The 26,901-nt window shown below is 41.6% G+C and overlaps 1 protein-coding gene across 2 annotated transcripts in view; it reads right to left on the bottom strand.

The window, feature by feature from the left end:
* PARP8 (poly(ADP-ribose) polymerase family member 8) overlaps positions 1 to 25,376 on the bottom strand; it is a 144,012-nt gene extending 118,636 nt beyond the window's left edge. For both annotated transcript variants that reach the window (XM_067545677.1, XM_067545678.1), the window contains exons 1-2: positions 25,243 to 25,376; positions 24,269 to 24,323 (exon numbers count right to left, since the gene is read on the bottom strand). In XM_067545677.1, the coding sequence (XP_067401778.1) occupies positions 24,269 to 24,323; positions 25,243 to 25,333 (146 nt within the window). In that variant the 5' untranslated portion in view covers positions 25,334 to 25,376. The remainder of the gene's footprint in view (positions 1 to 24,268; positions 24,324 to 25,242) is intronic.
* Positions 25,377 to 26,901: the final 1,525 nt, after the last annotated feature.

Genomic DNA, 26,901 nt, shown 5'->3' with positions numbered 1-26,901 from the left:
TTCCTCTGTATCCTTTCCAACCTTCCTTTTCTCCCCAATGTCCTCTAGTTCTCCCACTCCCATTCTCTCCTTCTCAGGGCCCTGTCTACCCGCATTTTGCCATTGGTTACAATGAGGCAACTCTAACTTGCATTAGTTTTGTGAATGGAACAAAGACCATATATGACACCAGTTTGACTTTTAATCTCTATTTATCTGTTGAAAGACACAAACCAATACTAACATGAATGACCATTATACCAACAATTCTCAAGAGGGTTCTGTCATGGTTCCATAGGATCTGTGCTATGCCCCAGCTTTCAAACAGTTCCTCAGAGGAACCCCTTCAGTGTGCCAGACCGCCTGGGGTCACACTCTTCCTTACAGGTAGGCCATGGGGCCTCAACAGCTTCAAGACTTAGCTCCAGCACTCCCATTTCACACTGTGAGCTCTACCCAGCAATTCCAACTAAGGCCTTGTCTACACTAGAAAAATCAGTTGACATAAAATAATAATTACAGCGGAGGCTGATGTACACACTGCTCTCCTTGGGTTGATTGGGTGCGTCCCCACTAGGAGCCCTTCCACCAACCTAAGGGGCACTGTGGCAAGCTGAGAGACCCATCTCTCCCTGCCAGGAGCTCCCTACACTCCCTGCCAGGAGCCCACAGGCTCCTGGGCTCCCTGTGGGCTGCCGCCCACTCACTCCCCAGTCCTGGCTCGCAGCTGGGAGCTGAGTGGCAGCCCCCCACATCCCGCCTGGTCCCAGCGTGCAGCCGTGAACTGGGAGGCAGCCAACCGCGTCCCTGGGAGCCGGGGATGCACCGCCCATGTTCCGGCACACAGCCGTGAGCTGGGCTCCAGCCACCTGCCTCCCATCTGGTCCTGGTCTTGCAGCCAGGAGCCGGGCGGCAGCCGCCCGTGTCCCAGCTGGCAGTGGGCAGCAGCCATCCACTGCCGCATTCCATCCAGTCCCACTACAGCTGGGCTCCAGCTGCCCACAGCTTGCCTGATCCCAGCTTGCAGCTGGGAGCCGGGAACCAGCTGCCCCGGGCTTGCAGCAGGTGGGAGCAGGAACCAGCTGCCCTGGCTTTCTTGACAATGTCACCATGCCAGCAGACAGAATGACAACCACTCCACCACTGTAAGGGGACACTGACGCTGTGTCTCCCTAGCTCTGCTGACAAAAGCCCTACACCTCTCGTCGAGTTGGTTTTATTTTGTCAAAAAAACAGGGCAGTTTTGTCAGCGGGGAGGAGAGGGGGTGATTGTAGTGTATACACCAGCACTCTCTGATGTAGACCAGGCCTTAGACTCTCTAGTGTAGACCAGGCCTTAGACTTCTGGTCATAGACTTTTACACCCTCAGGGACCAATGTACCTCAGCAAGTATTTGAAGTGACACCAGACAGTCTTTTCAAGATAAAATAGGGTTTATTAGTCAACTGGAACACAGAAAGTCCTTAGGTCAGAATAGAGAAATATAAGTTAAGACACAGTCAATTCTGGCCAAGACAGTGTGTTCCACCCCACCAAGCTGCCGTGGAATTCATTGTGGCTCTCTCCCCGTCTCTTTGTCAGTCCAAGGTGAGAGCTGTCACGTCTCTCCCAAAAGCTAACTCTTTCCCCAGCCACCTGGCACACTTCGGTCCATTGTCCAAATCTGCATACCCATGCTCAGTTCACATGTTCCCACCTGCCGGAGAGTCCCATGGATAAGTGTCAATTGTTCAGTCTCTGGGGCTCCCATTTTCTTTGCAGACCCTTCATTCTTATGAGTCAGTTTCAGCCAGTCCTTTAAGGGCACATTGATTACTTCTCAGACAGTTACATGACATAACACCTCATGCATGGTTCCTGCTCTGCCCCAAGAACTGCTTTTTAACCCTCTTTCACCCGCTGGGGAGCAATGCAAAGTAGAGAGGGAAACTGAGACACCCACAGGAATCAAAAACATATTCTAGAAAATTTCCGCTTTGTCACAGGTTCCAATGAGATTCAGTATTTCCAGTGATGTCACTTAAACCTCCGAGTCTTTATGCCGCATAATGATTTATTCTTTTCATAATCTGACTCTGTGTATTCAGAATGCAAAATAAATATAGTCAACCATACAATTTACCTGAAACAACCTTATTGCATCATTCTTTATAAGCAACTTTCATTCTGATGTGTTCTCCAACACAGTGTTCTTTAAAAGTTACAGAGAATGGAGGATATGAAATCTAGATCTTTCACAGATGAAATACTGCATTAATGGAGCAGTGTAATCCAATCATGAGTTTATGGACCCCAGAAACTATATGATATGAGGGAGACTATTTGCATTTAGATATCTGAATCATGCTGAAGGTGTTATTTGTGGCACAGGATAAAGTGACATATTGTTTTATCAGTATATTATATCATCTGTGGTTTTCAGCAATGAGTAGCACTGTTAGGTCAATTCTAAAATGGATCCTTAAAGTCAATTTTATTATGCAAATATTGCCCTGTCTACCATAGCTCTTGTGTATGCCTCACAACTGATTGAATTCTGTTGTAATAGTTCATTTTTCTTTATGATTCTTCTTTGTAATGATTTATTTCTGAAGTTCACAGAAATGGAGAAGGCTGTCATATCCTTCACAATTCAGTGGCCCCAGGATCTCATGCAAGTGGCATACAGGGTCTGTGGATACTATTTTACTCCATCGACCATAGAGGAGAAGGGACCCTCATATTAGCATTGCATCATGGTCCAGTATTGAAGAGTTGATTTCACCTCCCCAGCCACTTCACATTCTGCACACATAGGACCAAATTCCATGGATAAATGATTCAATGGAGATATGTGGATTTACACCAGCTGAAGATCTGGCCCCCAAACCACAAATACTTCATCTTTCATGCAGATATAGGGAATTTCTGCTCAGAGTAGTAACTCATTAATTGATTCCAGTGACGGTTGACTGGGAGACTAATTATGAATTTTGTGAATTAGTAAGTTGAAACAGATACAATTACAAAAGCTGAACTCTAATATTAGAATATTTCCTGAGAGATTGGAAGAGGCCAATAAATCTGTGTGTGAATTATCAAATTTGCAGATTAGAGAAGTTTTACTCTATATTGCATTTCATACTAATTTTTATGAGCTCCAAACAGTTAAGGAATTGAATCATCTTTACTTGTCATAACAAATGATGTCTCTTAGATTCTCTCTTAAGAAACGTTAATGCCAGCTATCAAATATTAGTTATTAGGGAATATCTACACTATTATTAACGATATTAAAATTGTAACAGTGAATAGCTGAACACTAGTTATTACCCGAATAATGCTGAAACTCTAGTGCCCCAACAGAATCTTGTTAATTGATGGAGAATTCTGAAAATATGGGCAAAAATCATATAAACTTTGATGAGTATTCTCCTTTAATTAATGGAGACTCAGCTGGACATTGATTCTTTTTCCAATAATGCTATTCACAGTCTCTGAGATGGCAAATGCTTATGAAAATATAACAATGACAAAGACACTCACTGAGTATCTAAAAACTATGCCAAAGAAATATAATGGCCCAAACTTTACACTCAAGTGTAAATAAAATCAGTATAATTACTCCAGATTTACTATGATGAACAGTAACCAGACAGCCTGATACAGCAAAACACTGAAGCACAACCCTAACTTGAAAGGGGACTACTCATGCGCTTAAAGTTAAGCATGTGGTAAGTGTTTCACTGGATCAGGGCCAACAGCAGAATTTGGCCAACTGCATTCAGGATGTCCATCAGTTACTCCTGTGTCACCGAACTGAAATGGGTGAGACGACACAGGTGTGACGACACAGGTGTGACCAATGGCAGAATCTGGCACGCAGTAGGAAAGTTAGGCTCGGCTCTTCCCCTTGTTGCACCTATGCAATCCCATTAACTTCTAGAGTCTTATGGGGGGTAGAGGAGAGAAACAGGCTAAATCTGTAAACCTTTCCACATCCAACTTCCATTAAAATACCAGGATATACACCTTAACATACTTAAAACATATGCCTTCACCAAACAAGGACACTCCACCAGAGAAGTAGATCATATCATGGAAGGAGCTACCCAAATACTTGGAAAGAACTTGCTTCAATACAGAAATAACACCTTCCTCCCCACCCCCCAGCCCCAACCACAAACCCCTAGTTCTCACCTACAACCCCATGCTGGAATCCATACAGGGTATCATCAGACAGCTACAACCCATATTTAACGGGGACCCCATCCTGAAAGAAATCTTTCCTGAACCCCTTTTCTGGCCTTCAAACAACCTCCCCCCAGTCTCTCCAGGCTCATCAACAGAGGCAAGGACACAGAACAGGACACCACAGAACAGGACACACCAACTCAAAGCGGCACCAGACCCTGCCAGTACAATGGATGCAAATCCTGCAGACATATCACCACTGCTATTATGATCAATACCCCCCACAACACACCTTTCAAGATCCATAGATCCTACACACGCCTATCACAACATCTGGTATACCTAACCTAGTGCACTAAATGCCCCAATAACAACTGTGTGGGTGAATCCAGACAATCACTATGCTCTCGAATGAACTCATACAGGAAAATAATAAAAGACAGAAACACCCTGTCATCTGTGGGTGAACACTTTTCACAAAGCAATCACTCTATACCTGACTTATCAGTCCTCATCCCCAAAGGAAACCTGCCCAACACTTTCAAAAGACGAGCCTTGGAGCTTAAATTCATTACTCTGCTAGACACTAAAAATCACAGATTAAACAGAATCACTGAATTCATGGCTTATTACAACAATCTTTAACCTAGTAGCCCCCTCTTTTGGTCCTATGACTGCAGAAGTGTTAACTCTACCTTCATAGGTCCCCTATAGTATGTGCTAACTACTGATACTAAACAAACTGTTCTACCTTGCATTTTCCTGTGACGCTGGGAGTACCTTTACCAGACCTGTAGAAAAGATCTGTATGGCTTAAAAGCTTGTCTCTCTCACCAACAGAAGTTGGTCCAATAAAAAAGATATTATCTCACCCACCTTGTATATCATTAAACTACCAATCAGTAGCAAGACAAATGTTTACATTATATTCAGGCATGAAGAAATCTGAATTGACCCGCCATTTCAGCTATAACCTGACCTATCAAGGACAGCAGTAATACAGAAAGGCCCAACGTTACACACTTGGCAGTTATGACCAACTGACTTCAAAACAGAAACAATTGAGTAGAAAAGTCCTGACATCATTGTGGGACAATCAGCATTCACCCTACAGCTTAAAATATCATTCACTTTCTAGAACTGTGTCTAATTAATCAACAGTCCATTGAAATCACCAGATACTGAAATCAGCTTGAAGTTTACTAGTCATAATGGATTTTCACTATGGCAACTGCTGATCGCAGCCAACGGTATTGTAATTCTAGAATCCAGAATAATCAATAATCTAATAAGGAACTTAGAAATACTGCAGGCAGAACAGTTTGTGTATTGTACTTGTTTGAACCTCTAACGCATTTCAGCTGGATACAGAAACTGATATTTAGAAATATTAAAATAAGTTGTAATTGTAATCCTATTCATCCCCTGAAATGAAATAAAATTTGGCAACACACATTAACTGATATAATGAATACCGAATGAAATACTGTGACTGTACCAATGTAACATATACCTGTCTCCAGGATGGCACAGGAACTATTAATAATTTATCATTAATTTTTATATTATTCTTTATTCATTTATTTATTTATATCATGGTGGTAATTACTGGCCCCAACTGACGCCCCTTTGTGCTAGGCACTGAACAAATGCATAGGAAGAGGTAGTCCCTGCCCCAGGGAGCTTACAATCTAAATAGACGAGACAAGAAGTGTGAGAGAAGGGGCACGTTATTATTCCTGTTTTAAGAGATGGGAATTGAAGACACAAACCGATTAAGTGCCTTGTCCAAGGCCACATAGGGAGTCTACGGCAGAGCCAGCAATTAAGTACTGAGACAGCCTAGTTTCTTAACCATAAAATCATCCTTCCTCTGTAGCCTTTATTTTAAACTTCTGGGCACTAAACAATCTGGAGAGGTGACCTCCAGGGTTTCCATTTGTTGAAGAATCAGGACTCCTCTCAGGAGACTTCACTCACAAACAGCATGAGTACTGCCTTCCGATAGCTGAGCTCAGGTGTAAGACCTCTTTATAGTGTGCTTGACATTTGGATTCTCTCAGGTTAACAAGCTCTCTGCCAGCAATAAACAATAAATAACATAATAGGAAGTATATATGTAAATAGGTAATATAATAGTTATTTATATTGTGCCTGTCGTTTTTTATATAAAAAGGTTCTAATTTGGTTAAAGTAAATACGTACGTATGCTGCTTGTGCTTACCTTTTCTATAGCTATGGATGCAGTCCATTTAGCATAAGTACAGAGGGCCATATACAGCCAAATAGAAGTAAATGGAATTACTCCAGATTTGCACTGGTGTAACTCAAAGTTGAATCTAGCCCAGAGGTTTTATTCTTTTACCACTTCCTCCAGTTTTCTCTTCAAATAGTCCTTAATGCGATACCAACAACATGAAAGGAAACAGTGACCCTTTTCCAGTTACAAGATTCTAACATGTACAGTCACATATTGATGCCCCTGGGATTAAGTGGTGTACAATCTTTGCAGTACCAATGACCGCTGTGGAAACTTACCAGGAGCCTGAGAGGCAGAACAAATTTGAATATACATTCACATAATTATATACAGAGATGTTAATCAGAGATAAAAGCAAAAATATTTTTTTCCATTTGTGGAGCATTACAAATATATACACGTGGTGGTTTAAAAACAAACAAACAAAAACATAGGCAGAACAAAGGAAGAAGCGTCAATAAGAAGGCTGATACTCCCTGCAGGTACTTTGGTGATTTCCAAAATCACCACAGATGTTTGACATTGCTTGAGGTGACCATACAAATCGCAGGTTTGAATCTATTAACCGATTGCTTTGGGGTTTGATCTACTCTGATTCACAACTGAACAGGTCTGTTCTTCAGACATTCTCTGCTAGGCTCCCCATTCTGAGGAATTTAGGCCTAGAACCTCAAAAATATTTGGGAAGCTAACTTTCATTGATTTCCATGAGAGTTAGGCACCTAAATACCTTTGAGGAGCAGGGCCTTAGCCACTCTCAGCATGGACCTTGGAACCTTTGGGAAAGCAGCAGAAGTTCAGTGGGAGGGTTATACAAGGAGCTGTGGTCCCACATTCCTCAGTTCCTTCCAAAGGCCATCGCTCAGAACTCCCTTTGACCCTTCTTTTGTCACTTTACTGATTTTTTCTGGTTTTATGTTTCTTAAAACTTTGGGAGATTAGTTATTAATTTTATCTGAACGTACACAATTGCATGGCTCTGCAGAGGCTCAACAGGTGACATGTTTCTTGGTTCCATTAGTCAGGGTCATGGTTTACTCTGACACCACTGGAAAATACTGATTAAAATGATGCCCATCTGGTAACAGTACGATGTTGGTCTCTGACCCACATTCCCACTGCCTGAAGCTTGTGGGAGAGAGGCAGTTACCAAGGAGATACACTCTTCATGCTGGATTCACTCTCCCTGCCAAGAAAGATCATATGTCTCAGTTCAAAATCTTTCTCAGCAAAGATGATGTAGTAAAAAGAGAGAGCTTGAGACATGAGGCCTGGTATAAGGGGCCTGGTATGAGGCCTAAGGCCTGAAGTAAAGCAGGTTCACTATCTGATGCATGCACTTGACAAGAACAGGGCATGCATTGCAAAAACACAAGCACTCCTAGGCACTAAATATTCACTTAAACACATTCCAGATACGGTGACCAGATTTTACAGGGACAGTCCCGATATTCAGAACTTTTTCTTATATAGGCACCAATTACTGTCTACCCCCTGTCCTGAATTTTCGCTCTTGCTATCTGGTCACTCTAATTGCAGAAGGGTAATACCAGAACACCCTGATACAAACTTATGGTGTAAACACACTCCCTAAAGATGATACAAGGACACACTGACCCCCTCTGAAAAACAAAATGTCAAGGTGATGGATAAAAATGTTTTGGCCAAACTAACAGGTACAAGGTAAAGGGTGGTAACTAAAAACATCAGAGGGGCAATACCTAACTTGTTTGTACCAGTGTATAAAAGGGGATGTATAGGGAGAGTTTTTGTCTGGCTGAGTGGAGGAATGGAAAATCCCGCTGTTCATTGAGCTGCAGGCATACATGTATTAAGTATACTTGTAGCCCGTATAGGGCACTAATACCGTGCTTTGTCGGCAATAAACCTGGCCAAGTGCCTTCACTATGGAACCACGTCTGTGGTCTTTTGGGGCAATTTGATCAGAGCCTGCTTACAGGCTAGCTGGCCAGAGCCAGTGCAGCACGCAGAGGAAAAACCCAAACACAGCCAACAACTGAGGACAGAAGGTACCCTCAGGTAGACTCAGGGAGCCTGAATTTTCTCTCACTCTGCTTTTACATCAATGAAACTCCATTGACTTCAATGGAGTTACCCCTGGTCACGGCAGTGACAGAAAAACCATGTTGTCCATCAAATAAAAGTTATCTATATATTAACCCACCAAGGGAATTCAGATAAAACTAAACTGACATGGATTTAAGATTGAGAACATATAATTTATATTAAGGGTAAAACCATTAAAGGAATGTTGTAATTATCTCCAACACAAGCATTACAAACTCAGAGTTAAGATTAACAGCATCACGAGGCTACTTATTTACAGCATATACTGATCTTGATGGTCACATTATTACTATGTTTTCAGGGCTTAATTAATACAGTTAATATATGGTAACTACTGGATCATCCCTAAAGATCCTGAGAGAAAGAGTGCGTTTTAAAGAAGTGATTGGAAGGAGGTGAGAGTGTTCAATTGGTGCACAAGTAATTATATAAAGAAACAAGCCTTGTTGTTGCTTTGTTGTTTTACTTAAGGAATTTTCTCTGGTGTGTAACAGCATACAACCCTTATTGGTTTCAGATGAGAAACTAGTGAAGTATTGCTATATTTTGCACACACAAAAAGATAAGACTGGAAATTAATTTTAAACTGCTTCCATTATTTTTATTTTTGCACTACAGAAATCTCTGGGATATTTCACTCTAGTCAGAAATGTTTATCATTGCCTAAAGCAGGCTGGTACCCAGGCTCCAACTGCAAATATTTTAACGTTATAAAGGGAGAGATTTTTTTTTCTTATCTGATTAGGAGTCTGAGTACCCTTTGTTATGTTGGTCAAACTTCCAAGGCATTCAAATATCTCTGGATATAAATATAATCTGGAGATAGTTGATGTAGATTTGAGCTATATCTATTGTGTTTAGCTAGTTTATTATGTTAAACTAGCTCAATTCAATTATTCAGTATAGAATATTGCATGTTCTATGTTTCTTAACAGTGTGAACATAAATTCAGCCAAGGTTCATACCACTTTTGTTAGCATAAACCTATATGCTAAGCACTTGCAGAAGACAATCTACTAAAGGAATGGGCTGTGTTCATGGAAAATAACTGCAGCCTACACTCCACTGGTGAGGTGTGAACGGGGAGAAGTTATAGTGGTCCTCTGTGACACTAAGCACTCTTGTATTCACCCTCTATAGTAATGAACTTTGTACAAAATATGCCTTGTAAGGTACCATGTGAAAACTAATAACTCACTGTTCATTAATATTCTTGTATGAAGTATGCACATAATGAGTATTAAGAGTTATGAATATATGTTGGAATTATAACTAAAAAGTGTTCAAACCAGATATATCAGGGAGAGATGTTAAACAGGACTATGCTAAACAAGGGAATGTGTGTTTACCTCAATTTACATGTAAGCAGTAAACAGACCCATGGAGCTAACAAGGGGTGAAAGCAAACCAAACAGCAGAAGACAGCATGGGTTCTATACCTAGCAGGAGAGAAGCTTGGTCTGGGTTTTACTTTTCAGAAGAATCTATTTCAAAGGTTTACTAGTCCATAAAGACAGGTGGGCAGAACCTCAACTGATAAGCAACAGAATCAAATGATTGTATAAAATATTACTGTATAATAAAAGTGTATAGAGTAAAGTGTTTTCTGGAAGCTAATGACACACTGGTGATTAATATCATTGTGGAATGCATATATTAACACTACATAAGGAATTGCAGATAATCTGCCCGGACAGGAGGGAATGTCACATCTATCTACCTGTCTCTTATGTAAATTAAGCATGGTGAAATCCAACAATGGAAGACCCATTTGCATAGAAATCATAGAGGGAGGTGGGAAGCCCACAGGGAGGAAAGAGTAGGATGAGAGGTCAGTTTCCCTGGTGGACACAGCCAGCTGAGCACACAGAAGGGCTTCCTTCCTCGCGAAGCAAGTTTATTGAATTTTGGGCAATATGTGCAAGGACAGAAGCCATCTCCATCACCATGAGATGGACACAAGGAAACAGAGCTTTTGCAAGCTGAGAAAGAGAGGTCGTTCAACCCAGAGGAGGTTGAAGTCTCTGGAACTCAATATAGCTGAGAAACCAGCTTACATAAGGATCTTTCACCTAAGACAAGGGAAGCCAGTTAAGTTAAAAAGCTGTGATTTGTTTTTGTGTCTTCAAAGGAACCATATTATTTCTCTAAACTGACCATAAGAGGAAATTCTGGACTGGGAGTGTGTGTTGGTATCATCCTGCAAGTAGTAACCAAGGCTGCTAGAAGCCAGAGTGGGGCTGTAGACAGGCTGCTGGGGTCAGAGATGCTGAACCAGGGCTGGCTAGCACACAGACACTAAGGGTGTGACCTGCATGCTGACAGACTAGGTTGGAAGCTACAACAGCAAAGCAATGTGAGGCACCCAAGGTTACAGGGCAGGCAGTGACACAACCCCTCACTGTTCTGGACTGTACTCCAGAACGTGACACCCACACAGAGCAAAATGTTGATAGTGCTGGATGGGCAAGTGACGTCACAGCTCAGCCACGAGATACACTGGGTCATTGTAGCATGACCTAAAGCTGTTCCTAGACAGCAACCCTAAGGGAGGTACAGGTTGGAGGGAGGTATCATTTCCTTGGGGAGAAAACCCTCCCTGGGGCCAGAAAGACCCACAGAGTGTAATTTACATCTATCTCCCTGTGACAGCTGCAGTGAAGCTAGCCCCAAACTGTGATCTAAAGTGCAAACATAAGTAAATGTGCTAATTTCACTGTCACGTAATTCCTGGTTCCTTTTACATCTACATTTTGTAGAATACTGAAATATGAACTAAGCCAAGAGTTATTCTATTAAATGTTATTTAAGATATAGAAAGCATCTGTAGTTATCTGTGGCTTTTATTTAAATTTCTTTATTAGGATATATACAATTATGGACCAGATCCTCAGCTGTTGTAAAATGTTGTAGCTTTTATTGACTTCCATGAAAATGTTGATTTACACTAGCTGAGGATATGTCTAAATGTATAATTATATAGAAGTATTATAGACAATTAGTTTGGCTGGGAGAAGCTACATTACAACCACAGTGGGCATACACTACACATAGACAGACGAGTAGTGAACTGCTCCTGATTTTAGTGACTAATGATGACAGTTTGCTCAGAATTGATGGTAAAAGGTTCTAGAAAGTGAGTATTTTAAACTTCGTTGTGAACACCTGGTACCATACTGTAGAAATTGCCATATCAGACAAGTCCAATACTGTTTCTAATAGTGGCTTTACCTGATGCTTCAGTTGAAGATTTAAATAACCCACAGTGCTGTTGGCCAATTATGCAATACTAATTTTGGGACGCAGGGTGGAAACTCCTAATTGACCCTTGCTGGTGATCATATTATGCCCTATGGCAGAAGGATCAATAGCTTTTGTGATTTTTATCCTGACTAATGTAACTGTGATTCCTATTATCTTACTATACAGCAAGTGCATAATCCTGATTAGCCCAGTATGATGCCGAGACTTTCCACTCATCCATTTCTGCCTTGAAACCAGATGGTGCTTGCTGCCAAAAGTATTTATGCTCAATATCTCTGTGTGTTTGTTGTCCTTGACAAAGGCCAGGTTTTGGCTGAATTGTTGGATCAATGTATGTTTTCTCATGCCTGAATAAACAGTAACTCTTTACACAGTGCTATTTTTTACAGTATCTATTTATTGAAGTTTAATACATGGAGACAATACGGTCTCCAATTATCCAAAACAAGAGGGATAATCTAAAGCAAACAAGAGACTAACTGGTATTTTAATAGAAGATTTAAACTTAGGTACATCATAGCCTATTGAGGTTTGTTTTATTTTGTCTGGGTTTGCTTGTTTGTTTGTTTGTTTGTTTGTTTGACTTATTGTGGTTAACAGGGAAATACAAAGGTCTATGCAAGTGGAGTATTTGCATTTCTTTTAATTCACTAGCCACAATATAGCACAATGTGTAGAGTAGAGGAATTTGTCATTGAGAACAATGAAGACAGAAAACAAATATAAGCAAAGAACAATGGAATGGCAAAATCATTGGATAATAAGGTCCTATTTGATCAATAATAGTTTAAAAAATCATTAAGATAAAGAATCAAATTGTGGTCTCATTTAAACCTCTGCAAACTTACTGAGGTTAATAAGGTTGCACAGGTGTAAATGAGAACAGAGTTTGGCTCCCAGACCTCATCACTATTTATGCTCTGCAAAGTGAACATCTAGAAAGCTAGGGTAATACACCAAATGTTATACTGCTTTTGTGCCATTCAAACATTTGCAAAATTATGAGATGTGTGGAAGAAAGTCTGCAAAAGGGCAGAATAAGTCCCTTTGGCTAGCTGATTCTTTTGACCCCATAATTTGCATGTTTGACACCACATACTGAGCTCATTTGAAACTCCCATTAGCATCAATACTGTGTGAGCTCTGGAGTAATCTCCTTCTTCAGAACATTCCTCCTATTGTCCTACAAACTTGCTTCATCTAACATACTGGACCTATAAAAGACCTTCTTTGGACATGTAAACCTAACTGCAAAATTCTACCATCCTGAAAGACAAATGAGCCTCCTAAGTATAAAATGCTATAGAATTAAAATAAAACAAACAAACAAATAAATAAAAACTTAGAAAGGAAACCATTCTCTCATATTCCACAGGTTTTTAGAATAACATGCCAGTTCTTCAGTTAGTGACTTCAACAGAGCCAACATACAACAACTGAGGATCTGACCTGATATCTACAGAACCTCATTAAATCTCTATAAAATCTTATTGGTTTAAATAACTAGGCATTCTAGAGGACTTGTCCTAGAGAGAATGACCCTTCCCTTATAGACTGCAGGCTCCACAGGTAATCAATTATCTCAGTATTTGTTTCTGATTCAATTAAGTCAATACAGACACTTTTATGCATGTTCACAGGTTGTTCTACATTTAAAAAATGGTCATTTTTATTCTCAATTAACGATTTCACCTATAAAATGCTTTGAAGCTATTTTGGTTAACATCTAATGCTGATTCAATATGAGTGACAGATGAAGGATTTTTCATATGGCCTAACAAATTATGTTCTTAAAAATGACTTTAGTGAAAACTTGGTACCCAGATACTAAGATGAAAAAGATACAGAAAGAAAAATATGGCTTTGACAATTGGCATTCTGCCTTTGCCCTCTGTAATGGCACACACTTGATAAGAATGCATGAAAGAAAGCTTTCAGTCTAAGAAAAATTGCAGGTCTCCAGTCATTTAAGAATACTCCAAAATGGTATGTCTTCAAAGATAGCAGTAATAAAATAGAACACTGCCCTCAGAGCTCCTCCCCCAGTGTGAAAAATCAACTGAATTTTGATTCAGTGAAACATTCAGGGCCAAGTGAAATTCTCACTTATCCTGCGGTAAACCCAGAGTAGACCTACTCACATTAATGGAGTTACTTCAGATTTACGTTAGTGTAACTGAGATCAGGAGTTGGTCCTCAGTGAGTGCTTTTATGACATAAGAATCATTCTAGGCTTTTAAAAACACCCTCCATAAACTTCAGCTACTAATCTGACACAAAAGCATTCCAAATTAATTTCATATCTTCACTGAACATAGACGGTTGAGAGGCCTGATCCAAGACGAATTTGTCAATATAGAAGATGGGGGTAAAAGAAAAAGGGAGCCTGAACAAGAGCAAAAGAAAGAAATAAAATATTCTATCATTTGGAAAAAAAGTCAGTGACCTCGAATGCCATCTCTATCCTTTAGGCTATCTTTCTACTTGAGAGCAAAAGTTGTCTGCCATAAATGCCATATCTGGTGTAAAAAACATTTTTTAGAATGAATGCATTCTGAAAATTATGAATTTCCCATAAATGAATTAGAAATTCCTATCTATGAACAGAAAATGAAATCTCCATGTGGAATAACATTTAAGAAATGAAGATTTCAAGATGGCATCCTAATCAAATGCTGTTGAATGCTTAGATTATTGCACCGATGGAGTGGAACTTATTTCTTTAATCATATACCACTTGAGGATTGTCTTTCTGCAACACTACATTTCATTACATACAAGGCATGCCTGTGGTTTATGTCTGATCAATGCATCTAAGCCAGTGAAAGCCAAAAGGTTTGCTTGTTTATTTTTTTCCAGTTCTTTACTCAAGACAAGTCCCCAGTGAGCACAATGGAGGTCTGCTTCAACAGGGACTAAGTAAAAATTGTCCAAGAGACTTAGAATTCAGCCCTGAATATTGATGGCCCAATTCCTGCTTTAAGCTACAGCCCACCAGAGGGGATCGTGCAGGAATTATGTCTACAGGGATCTTGTGGGTGGGTAGGCACTCCAAAACCCTTTAGCAATGTGCCATGCCCTTTCCTCCTGCTTGCTGGCATGAGGGTGAGCAAGGCCGTGGATCCCACCCACTGGGACATACAGCACCAAAAGCAGGACTAGTGTTATGTAGTCCATGTGCTTAGGGAGCATAGTACCTGGTACAAAGCCCACTGAAGTTAATATGAGTCTTTCCATTGAGAATCCAACTCATAAAGATGATGACTGTGCACAGCCCCTGCACAAAGGTGCAATGCGGGGGTGAGGGGCACTCTTCTTCCCCACACTTATTCTCATGCATAAAGGCTGGACACAATCTGGTTCTTAGTTGTTTGACCGCACTGGGGGCTCCATAGGGTAAGCCAGAGGTTTTCAACCGGGAGTACGCATACCCCTGGGTACTTCAGAGTACCGCAGGGGGTACGCAACAAGATCCCTGGAAGCAGGGACTAGGCGGGTGGCTGCAGCTCACCTCCCGGCTGTGCGCCAGACCGGGCAGGAGGCGGGCAGTTGCCTGCCGAGGGGGCCCCCAGGCACTGGCCTGTTGGGGAGACGCCGGGTCACGACGTGCTGCTGGGAGCCTCCTGCGCCCCCCATCCCTGCTGCGCATCGTGAAAGGCCAGCCGAGCACATACATACCCCCCAGATCGGGGGGGGTGAGGCTGCCCTGTCCAAAACGGCGCCAGGCTGTGGGGCTGGAGCAGGAGAGCCGAGTGCCGCATGGCAGTAAGTGCAGAGGGCGAGGGCTGCGGCTAAATGCAGGGGCGGCGGGTAAGTTCAAGGGGGTCAGCAGGTAAATGTGGGGCAAGGGGCAGTGGAACCCAGCCAGGGCGAGGGGGCAGCGGAGTCCAGTGGGTAAGTGCGGGGGGGGCAGCAGGTAAGTGCAGGGGGCGGCGGAGCCCGGCCAGAACCAGGCGCCGTGCTGCGGGTCAGTGTGGGGGAGGGGACAGCGGGTAGGTGCGGGGGCAGGAAGTGGCGCTGTCTTGTAAGAGCCAGGGACCCCTCCTGTCTTGCATGGGGCGGGCGCATGAAGCCCGGGTGGGGGGGTTCCCAAATGCAGGCTTGGCCCCTGGGTGCTGGAGACCCAGGGTAGGCCACTGGAGCCAGGTGAGGGGCCCACACAGTGTGCTTTGCCCCAGGCCCCACACCCCTTCTAGGCACAATACTGCGCAAGAAGACTCAGGAGTGCAAAAGTGAAAAAAATAAAATAGAAAACGGTCTTGAATATATTTTAGGCTATTATGCCTTTTATTGCAACCGTGGTAACATCAGATAGAGTGAAAACCAAGAAGGGGTACTTCAGGTGAAACCTTGAGACCATAGGGGTAGTTTCTAAAAAAGGTTGAAAACCCCTGGGGTAAGCAGTATAGATTCTACCTACCTATATAGAGTCACATACACTGCGATCTTTACTCATTCTCGTAACAGTCTCTAAGTTTATCTTTATGAGTGACTTTTAACTAATTGATCCACTTTTAGATGCCACCAGCCTTCAGCATGTGTTTCCTTAAAAAAGGAAACATGCTGATTAAGGGCTCCTTTTCATGAAGAGAGAGGACAGCATGGGTGAGTCCAGTGAAAATTGCTGTAAAAAATCCTTAATAGTTAGAAGCAAATAATGAGTATGTTCCTGCTGAAATAATGTTAATTAATTCTCAATAGTTACACACTTCACCATGATTTATTTAATGCTAAGGCAAAATTATATACTGGAAACTTTCTAGATTTACTCACATTACAATCATTTCTTTTTATAAATTGTAAGTAAACTGAACTCTTTCTGTAATTTAAGATTTACTTTGCTTACAGCTACTGCAGTTTTTAAGAAAGTTATTTTGATTTTAAATAACTAGGTTATCACTCAAAAACATGAGAGAATTACTCAAATCCAAATCACTTTATGTTATTTTACAGTAACTAATCCAAAAAATAAACTATTGTGTATTATATTTATATATGCCTACTGACAGGTATTTTGAAGTCTTTATTTGTGAACATTGAAAAACACAGCAAATTAGTACGGTCTAAGGAGAAACATCAGCTATGGTATTGCTCCCTTTACAGACAAAAGTGATCTAAATAAATTTTGTCACAGTGAACTTGGCTTTTAAATTTGTTTGTCTTATCATATTAACTGTTTAACAATGATGGCCCAGAGGTCTATTTTTAGGTACCTGATGCGTTAAAATATGATGAAAGCACACAAAGAAGTTGCTGAAAACATTTTTTGCACATATATTCAATCACTTTTCCAAGCTGCATGCTTAGATGGAATGTTCTAATCTTGGTTCCTAAACGTAAGCACCCAAGTCTATATTTAGGCACCTAAATAAATGGTGCTGAGCAATCACTCAGAAACATTGACTTTAGAGGCAATTGTGGGTGTCCAGCACCACTGAAAATCAGACCGGATATTTAGAAATACAAGTTTATGTGCCTAAAGTTAGGCACCCAAATCTGAATAGTTTGGCCTGAGCACCCTGCTAGAAGAATGCAGCACTTTGTAGTATCAAAACAGACATGGACCTCCCTAGGAGCCAGATGGGGACCACAATCCTTCTAAAATAGATTATATTTTACAGTAGGTAGTAATGGGGATCCAATGTATTTCAAACATTAATGAATTTATAACAGCAAGGAATGGAAGGCATCAAAAAGAAATAAAAACCATCTAAAAAGACAAACTGAACATCAGAAAGGAAGTGTGAGTAATGTTAACTGAGTAAAGCTGAATTCTTACTTTCCTTGATCTCTTAACATTTGTATTTATTTTTCACAGATTTTCACCATTTTCTTTTAGGATGAATCACGTAAACACTCATCTATCTACAGATATTTTGAAAGCATCTGTCAATGAGGTATTATGGAGAAGCATGCACTAACAACTGGAAGCATTAAAGGAATGCCCCATATATACAATCATTAATAGTAATTAGTAATGAATACGGATGAATAATGCTGTCCGGTATTGGCAGAAGGAGAAACACTCTCTGCATTAAAAAGAAATTTAAAAGCTGAAATAAATTCTAGTTAAAACCCTTATACAAAACTGTTTATAACGGGACACGGTCATCGGGCCATATCCTGCCACTTCTCTTTGTGCAGAATTCCCACTGAAGTCCTTGCAAGTTTTGCATGAAAATAAAATCAATAACAATCTGTGTGGCCCATGACTGTTTTAATCTAAACTAGCCTACCCAGACAGCTGGCTCATATTGCAGGTTTACTTCCAATATTCCAGGAACATATTCTCCCACCAAAAATACCAATCCATGCTTCTGTGGGAAAATTAAAACAAAAAGGGGATATACAACTTATTGGGTATTTTGGAATAAAAGTAGGCACATGAGCACAAAGCTGTGCATCTATGTTTAATTCATCCCCCCCCCCGAAGGACTGGTTTTGGGGAAACAAGTATATATTTGAACTACTGATCATATAACCTACAGGAAGGTAGGTAGAATCACCAGCGGGAGGATGAATAATATTCTCACCAGCAGTGGAGTTTCAATCCCTGTCCTCAGGACATTCTCTTACGGATACATAAACAGAGGACTCCCAACAAAAGCAAGCCACTCAGGACAGTGGGTCCCACTTTATCAGCTTCTAAACTAGCTCCATCTAGGCAGTCACCGCCACTGCCATTTCTCCTTGACATTTATATCCCACCCTCAGCCACCCATGTGACAAGCAGGGGTCTGATTATAACCCCTCATAAGCAGAGGTTTGTGGAGCGCATTTTTACCTTGTCACAAGACATTCAGTATTGTACAATACTGTGTTATAGCTCTCCTCACTGATAAGGCTGCTTAAAAAAAAATAGTAGAATTGCCCATGGTAGCACTGGTAACCAAAATCTCTGTTCCAATGCATTGGCTAAAACCATGACAAGGTAAATTCTAGAGCTGGTCAGAGAAACCTGAATGGAACCATACTCCATCAAAATTGAATCACCATGAAATCAGGTAGATTTTGCCAGAATTTAAGAAGAAAATCAGGAAATAAATTCCAACAATATAGAAATGTCTCATTTTGACATTTTCAGAATGAAACATTTTCATTTTTCAGTTAGAAACAACTTTTAATTTAGGATTTTTTTTTAATTTTGTGTATTGTACATTATAATACAAACATTTTTGATTGACCACAAAACAAAACAAAATTCAAAATTTTCCTTCATGGAGAATTTTGAAATGCTTGGTTTTCATTAAGATTGGGAATGAATCCAAACTTCAAAATCCTGAAATCCTTCATGAAACAGAATTTCCATCCTCCGTACAGCTCTAGTAAATTAATTTAAGAAGCCTTACTAGATATCTAGAATCCTGTCACTTATCCTCTTATATTATCCACTTATCCTCAAGTTGCTCAGATGAGAAATCTTGTGGCTAACACACCGCAGTGGTACACCAGTTTCTGTACCTGGCTCTGTGTGACCTTGGGGAAGTCACTACCCTTTATGTGCCACAATGGGGATGAAAATATTTCTGCACCTCACTGAGGTGGGAATTAATTCAACAGTTTAAGTGAGATGCTTTGGTATTATAGTAACAAGCACCATGAAGAAGCCTATAATTAAATAAAAATCAGATACAAAACTTTTTTTTTAAAAGACAATAAATGTTTACATTTAGCCATAACTTAAAAGAAGAACGCAGAGGAAAATTTTCCTCTCAGAGCTAAGCGGTCTTCTCAGACAGAAATTCAGCTTTCCCTGCATGTATGGAATTGCCATTGTTATCATCATTCTGCTCATGTAGGGAGGATAGAACATCAGAGTCAAGAGCCGCCAGGCAGACTGGAGGGGAGAATTTTGCCAACAAAATTAATCTATGTGTTTAGTTCTCACAGGCCTTGTCTTGTTTCTTTAAAAAATGCCTCAGTAAATGATCTGTTCTTCTCATTCACGGTCTTCATTGTGATAGTCCCTCACTGCCAATAGTAGTTATACACATATATGAGCGAAGAGCACATGCGAATTGACTTGATCATCTTGTTTATCAAGAAAAAAAGAAGAATATTTTCCCAGGACAACCAGGCATTCTTTTCATGCAAATTAAGTCAAAATATATCTATAACCCGAAAACAATTTCAGGGCATTATGTAGCTTCATTACACAGGTGACAGATCAGCATTTCTGTTCAGTGCTGAGTTTTGGAAGAGCCAGTGTGCCACAAAAGGAGTCAGTTAGTAGGACAGCAAAACTAAGAAGGGATTCTAAAAAAAAAAGATTCTCACTGTGTTATCATTTTAACATCCTTTTTAGTTCTTGCAGTACAAAGCATAAAGAATCCAGCCGTTTCTGATATTCTACCAGCAGTAGTTAAATAAAGGTAAATCTTGCAGAGTCACAGCACCTGAAGGAGCACCTCACTTTGTGAGAAATATCTCCCAATTTGCCTAATGCTTTCTAAAAATGAAATAAAAAATTATTAAATTGTCAAGCAACGTGTTTCATATTTAGTGCCCACATTATACAACAAAGATGGGTTTCACTAGTAAATTCCTAATTACAGGATTGCTAAACCGGCAAGCACCCCAGGACTGTCAAAAACCTCTAATAATTTAGAAATGTGATGTGAACACAGCTCATTTTAGAAGAATGAAGTGCTGCCCAAGCAGAGGCAAAAATGATTATTCGTGCTTCATGGGGAAAGGATTATTTATGATAATCCATGCAACACAAATACATTTGTTCTTTAAAAGATTTTCCCCCTCTAACTTTTCAAGAAAATTCCTTCAAATGCTGGCCGGTCCGCTTTAGCCATATTTATGCCTAGCCTTAAATTATTCTCATATTGTGTAAATAATATAGCAGCTCAATATAGTTTATAGGGATATATGATGGAATTGACTCACATATCAAAAAAATCTTCCATTAAGTTCAGTGGAAGCTCTGTATGTGGAATGATGGCAAAATCATGCCCTAAGGGTCTGATTCTGCATTTGCACAAGTGGGAATTAAAAATAACTCCATTGAAATCACTGTAAAAGCAGTGTAAGTGAGATCACAATCACCTGGATCTTTCCTCCAACACACTGAGAACTAGTAACATGTGATGGGGCAGTGCAAGTCCAAGAAGAAAGGTTACAATGCATTTAAAGTGGGAGAAGCTGTCCCAAAGTAGAAAAAACTCACGAATATAAACCTTAGAACAGTTTTCAAAAACACTGAGGGCCAGAACCTCGGCTAGGAGTAAAGAATTGTATATTGACTTTCGTGGAATTACGTTGATTTATAGCTGCTGAGAATCCGGCTCTGAGTGCACCAGTTAAGACCACCAGTAAGTAGACTTAATGTGCATAATGGGCACAAACGATATGCAGAAGAAATCCCTAGGTCTGTGTAACCTGCCGGTTTTAGCGGCCAGCCATTACATAAAGGCGAACAGTCCTAGAAAAAAGTCATCAATCAAACAAAAAATACTCTTCTTAGCATCAGACATAAAACATATTTTCTTGTTTCAGGTATTTTGCTCTTGCATTGCAAACAAAGTAAAACCATACTATGCACTGACATGGAGTTTCCTGGGCTCCCTTAGAACATAGCTAAGGAAAGTAAAGCACTAAAGGATACGATTGCAAAATGTGGCTACAGATAGTATCTTCTAATCTTCCTTACCAACTGATCCATCCCTTAGCCATTAAAATTTATTTGGCAGTAAAAAGGCCCAGAGTATGTCCCTTGTCCCATTACTTGAGAGTATGCACTGGTGCCAGCACAGAAGATATAAAATCAGACAACTGTTAAGTATCTGAGGCAATAATATCACGAGTATCACCTGATACTTATTCCACTAGCTCCTATGCACCATGAGCTAATAAAAGTTTTGTCATTTAGGGGCAATTCCGACCTGCAGTACCCCAAAACACGGGAGAATTGCCAGTGGATGGCAGGGAATCTATGGCTGCTGTAATGTGGACAGGGATAAGGTTGAATGCCCAATAAACCCAAGTTAAAACTTGGAGGGGATACATTCCCAAGCAGGGAATACATAGAAGGCCACTATTACAACCTCCTACAGAGACTGCATGAGTGGCTGCACAGCTGATCTGAGCCCTAGCTTTGGGTTACATATGGAAGTATTATATCCTCTGCAGCCATGCATCATTCACCTGTATGAAGTTCTTTTACTCAACTTTGGCATGGGGAATCAGAATTTGGCCCTTAATGCTTTTCGCTTTATACAAAAAGAAAACAAACAGAAAACTAAGTTGCTGGCCTATCTCTGTGTACTACGGATACACTGAACGAATAAAAAAATAAAACACAGGAAAGATGAGGTCAGTGATGAGAAGCTTATTTTAAGCTACTGATTATTTTTAAGTGTCCTTTAAATGTCAGAAGGAAGATAAAATTTGAGCATGCACTATGAAAACCTATTTGTATCATCTTCTTTGGTACAGAATGAGATTTTAAAATCAATTTGAATTTTCCAGATCCTGAAACTGATTCTCGGTGGCCAGTCCAGTAAGACTCCAAGGTCTGCCTACATGTTGTAAATTCTGGCCTGGGCAGTTATCTGACACCTTTGATTAGTAAAAGTGAAAGCATTTTTTAAAAATGCAGTTTACTTTCCACCAGTTACGCTCTGTCACTTTTTTACTTCACTCAGTTTGGATAATGGAAACAGCAGTCAGTTTCACTTCCTGGTTCCATGCTGAAATATTTGGATTGCAAACACTGCATGGGATGTTTAAATCCAAACTACTTTAATTAAATAATAATAATTTCATAAGTGCATTTCTGCTCATATTTAGTCTTACAAGTACTTTGCTTAAAGCAAAAAAAAAAAAAAAATTTTTAAACCCCTTTATCTGGGTCTTAAGCAACCTGAGAGTATCTCTCATTCTAAACCATTAGGCGCAGGATGACGCTCCCCTTAATGACAATAAGAATTTTGCCACCCACTTCAGCAGGAGCATGTGCAGGCCATTATTGTGACAAAGATTTTTTTGAACAAACTACAAACCCATGTATCAGCTATGGTCCTGATCCTACAAACTGCCCTGTGCAGGTGGACCCATGAAACTGCACAGAACCCCACTGGGGTCAACAGCGCTCTGTTCAGGTGTAGGTGTCCACCTGCAAAGATCATCTTGCAGGATAGAGGCCTATAACTTCTAATGATCCATTCCTTTTAAACTGAAATGATTTGAAAAAAGTAAGCAAATACTAAACCGTTGAAGCTACCTAAATCAAGAGACCTCTTTTCAAACCTGATAGGCTATATTTAGTCTTGGATTAGCCTAGATTAGGATTAGAGTTTTATCAGTAAATGTCAGTAAATGCCAACTGTACACACAAACCTATGAAAAAATATTTTCATAGTTAATAATTGAAATGTACAGATAGGCAAAGTAAGTAAAATTCTGCTTGAGAATGTATTGGAGTTTGATTTAAGACTATTTAGATTGTATATTTTGACATGTGATATTAAAAATTAGTGTTTTAATGGTTACGAAGGCTTTAGCTTTTTGAATCTCAACATCTACTGTCATTAAATAATTACTGTCTTCTCTTCCCCCCATAATTTCCAGTAACTGTGAAAATTTAAAATAAATAAAAATGGGGGGAAAATGCTTAAAAATAAATATTATTTCAAAATTATTTTTCAAAACTAAAAACTGAATTCTGCTAAGCTTAGCTATACTGTATCATTTGGTTTAATATGAACACATATATAATATCAAATCACAAACCAACAAACAGCTGAAAGAAATCCATTCACCGATCGGAAATTTTAAAAAAATCTGAGTTCCTTTGAAAACAGACAGTTATGCAGAATTCAGACTAATGATATCATACAAGTAATGAAATGCAACTGAAGAACTGACATAAATTGCAACCCCCTGTGCAAATAATAAAAATTAGTATCCATTTACATATACACCCCAATTGAATGAACTAAAGTGCACTTAAAAGCAATATTTAGATTCATATTTGGTTATTTAAATTATTGTTATCTGCATCATAAACTTCATTGACATTTTCATTTAACTCCTCTATACTGTAAATTTGGTTCATTGCAAAGATTTGCATATATCATAGGACCAAATTCTGCTTTCTCTGGGTGACACTGGTGTAACAGAGTAAAATGTGGCCTATTCTTCTTTATTAGTTAGTATAGTCAATTTTTTAAAAGATACTAAACATCTTGCATGCAATGTTTCTTGTTTATACAATTTGCACCAGACAAAAATTTTACATATTTTTGTAAACTGAATATGAAGACAGAAAACTACACTAAGCAAAATTCTGATGAATGAGTCTCTGATGAATGGGATCACCTCATAGATCATCTGCTCAGACCCAACACTCTCTCCTTATTTATGTCCCAGTGGATGTTAATCATTTGCTCTCATTGCAAAAGAAAAAGAAAATACTATCCAACAATTAGGAATAAAGGAGACACTAGCCAGTGAAAGAGAAACGTAAGTGACTCATTATTACAGAGAAGTACCTTTTGGAGCCTCCAATATAGGTGAAGGTAAAGGTGGAGTCTGAGTACCTGAAATCTAAAATACAAAGAGTTGCATTATTATAAATGATCTCCATTTCTGGTTCTTTGGTTTTTGTCTAAAATATCTGATTTCTCACTCGCTCTCATTCTGCTACTAGAAGGGGGGTTAACATGCATCAGAGCAGCCTGCAGCAGGAACCCCCCCCCCCCCTTTTGCAACAAGTGCCCCGGTGCTATGGCAACGGCAGGAATTTCCATTGTCAGTGAAGGCAACAGGCAGCAACAAGCCAGGCAGCTCAGGCAAATCAAACACTGTAAATAGTGATCACCATAAAGGAACATGCAGTCACCAAGGCTTTGCATGGAAAGGGCTCGTTTATGACCTGCAAATATTACGGCTCTGGATTAATGCATTTAGGGAACTAGATGACCAAAAAAAAATCTAATTTCCCCTACAGCAAGAGCTAAGCAGCCTCAAATGGCAACGACCTAAACTGAGCAGATACAAACCGGGCTGTATTCCACCAACGCCAACTGCGCAAAGCAACTCGGTTCCAAATCGAAAGTCTTAATGATCGCATGAAAAACGACCGTGGGCTCCCTCTGATCTGAGCGCTGTGGTGGTGGCAGATGCTCAGAGGAGATACATTTCTCTCTGTGTGCGTGTTGCATTGCTCCCTATGCTTTAAATACAGTCCACTTCTGTATCTGGGTTCTCACTACCTGTTTTGCCTTCTCTTGCCAGTGTGTCGTGGGAGAGAGAGGGAAGGAGGAAAGGAAAGAGACTTATTTCACACGCACAGGAAGACTTAAGGGACAGCGATCACCACGGTAACTGTTGCAAAATGACAGCGGTAATGGGACAAGTGAACCCCAACCAAATATGTCGCTTTGGGGAAACGTCGGAAGCAGGCAGGCAGAGAGAGGGGAAGAGAGTGGCCGCTGGTAACCTGGAGTCCAGGCAGAAAACTCACCTGCAAACAGGCAGTCCTTCTCCGCCTTGCACTTTTGGATCACAATGTCAATATCCTTCTGAATCCGCTCTTGTCTTGAACACATCCCCATGAAATCGATCCCGGGGGGGAGAAAAAAGCAGGCTTTATCCCCACCCCACCCCACCCCCCGCTCTGCCAGTTTCAATATGCAGTTATAAGATGGAACCTCTGGCTTGATTGCAGAAGTACGTCCACCCCCAAAGTGCTCCGGCCGGGTGAAGAAGGAGGAGGAAGCCGATGTTGCATGCCCAGATGTGTGGCCGCCCAGATGTCGCTGCTGCCTGCTGCTGTTTGATTGCAATTGCCTCCTTGCCTGACAATAGATCCAGCCGCTGAGGATGCTGCCTGGTGGCGGCGGGGGTGACACAGAACGCCCCCCTACAACAACTGCTCACATTCCTGCCGCTCCAGCCACCCCCGACCGTGCTGGGCTGTAGTCTGAGCCGGAGAGAAGGCGGCAGCGACAACAATAACAATCGCCAGCGGTGGCAGGACTGGAGCAGCTCGGAGTCGGCTCGCGGCAGCAGGCAGAGCAGAGCAGAGGCGCGCGCCGCGCGCACACACACACACACACACACACACACACAGTCACTCCCAGAGAGGCCGACGCTGCTGCTGCTGCTGCAGCTACGCCAAGCCGCAGACCCTCCCCTCGCTGCTGCCGCTCCCAGCCCCAGACTGTCAGACACGCCGCCCGCCCGCCTGCCTGCCGGCCGCACGTTCTTTGCTCGGCTGCTGCTCTCAGCCGCCCCGGGCAAAGGCAGCCGGCGGAGGTGGCGGGTGTGCCGGGCAGGCAGCTGGCCAGAGGCTCCCCGCCCGGCGGGCAGTCCAACAGCGTGTGCCAATGGAGAGACCGCCGCCAACGCTCTCCGCCTTCCCTCTGGCGCAGAGGTTGCCGGCCCAGCCACACCGCGGCCGCGCTCGCCGCAAAGGTCCAGCGACCCAGGCCGCTAGGGCGGCTGTGCAGGGCTCTAATGCTGCCAGTGCCCCGGGGTGGGAAACCACCATCCCCTCTAGAGCTACGCCTAGAGTCCCACGCCAGATAGTGGGGGGGGGTCACGTGGGAAGACCTATCCCTTATATATGTTTGTCTTCCCTTTATAAACGTACGCGCAGGCACAGCTGGAGGTACCAGGAAGGGGGCAGCTGAACTTCAAAGCCCCAGAAGGGGGCAGTTCGGCTCCCCCATGCCAGCAAGGCCCCCTATAGTCATGGCACGGGGGGCGGGGACCCAGCCACTGGAGCTAATAACCTCCTCTCCCCTGCCACCCACCCCACCAGCAGGAGCTTTGGGGGGACCTGGCTTGAAGTCCAGCCAGGGGCCCCTCCTTCTCCCTGGACCAGCAGAGGGGAGCTTCTCTCTCCTCCCACCAGGGGCAACAGGCCCCTTGAGGCCTCCCGTAGATCCCACAGCAAGGGGCACTGGGGAAGCTCTCCACCAGGAGCAGAGTCCCCTCCCTGCCTCCCTCAGGCAGGTAGTAGAAGAGTGGGGGGTGAAGCGCAGCTAGACCTCTTGTTCCCCATCTCCCCCAAACCTGGCCCAGCAGGGGAGACCCACTGAAGTGGGCCTATCATATGGGGCACCAGGCCCCTGTGTCCCAAGCCCCATGGACTAGCAGAGAATGAAGATCTCAGGAG

The sequence above is a fragment of the Emydura macquarii genome, unplaced genomic scaffold (assembly GCF_026122565.2).
Source record: "Emydura macquarii macquarii isolate MOO-44397 ecotype Brisbane River unplaced genomic scaffold, CSIRO-AGI_Emac_v2 contig_1045, whole genome shotgun sequence".
Lineage (NCBI taxonomy): Eukaryota > Metazoa > Chordata > Testudines > Chelidae > Emydura > Emydura macquarii.
Note: the sequence above shows the minus strand (reverse complement) of the source record. Positions and strands in the feature narration are given on the sequence as shown.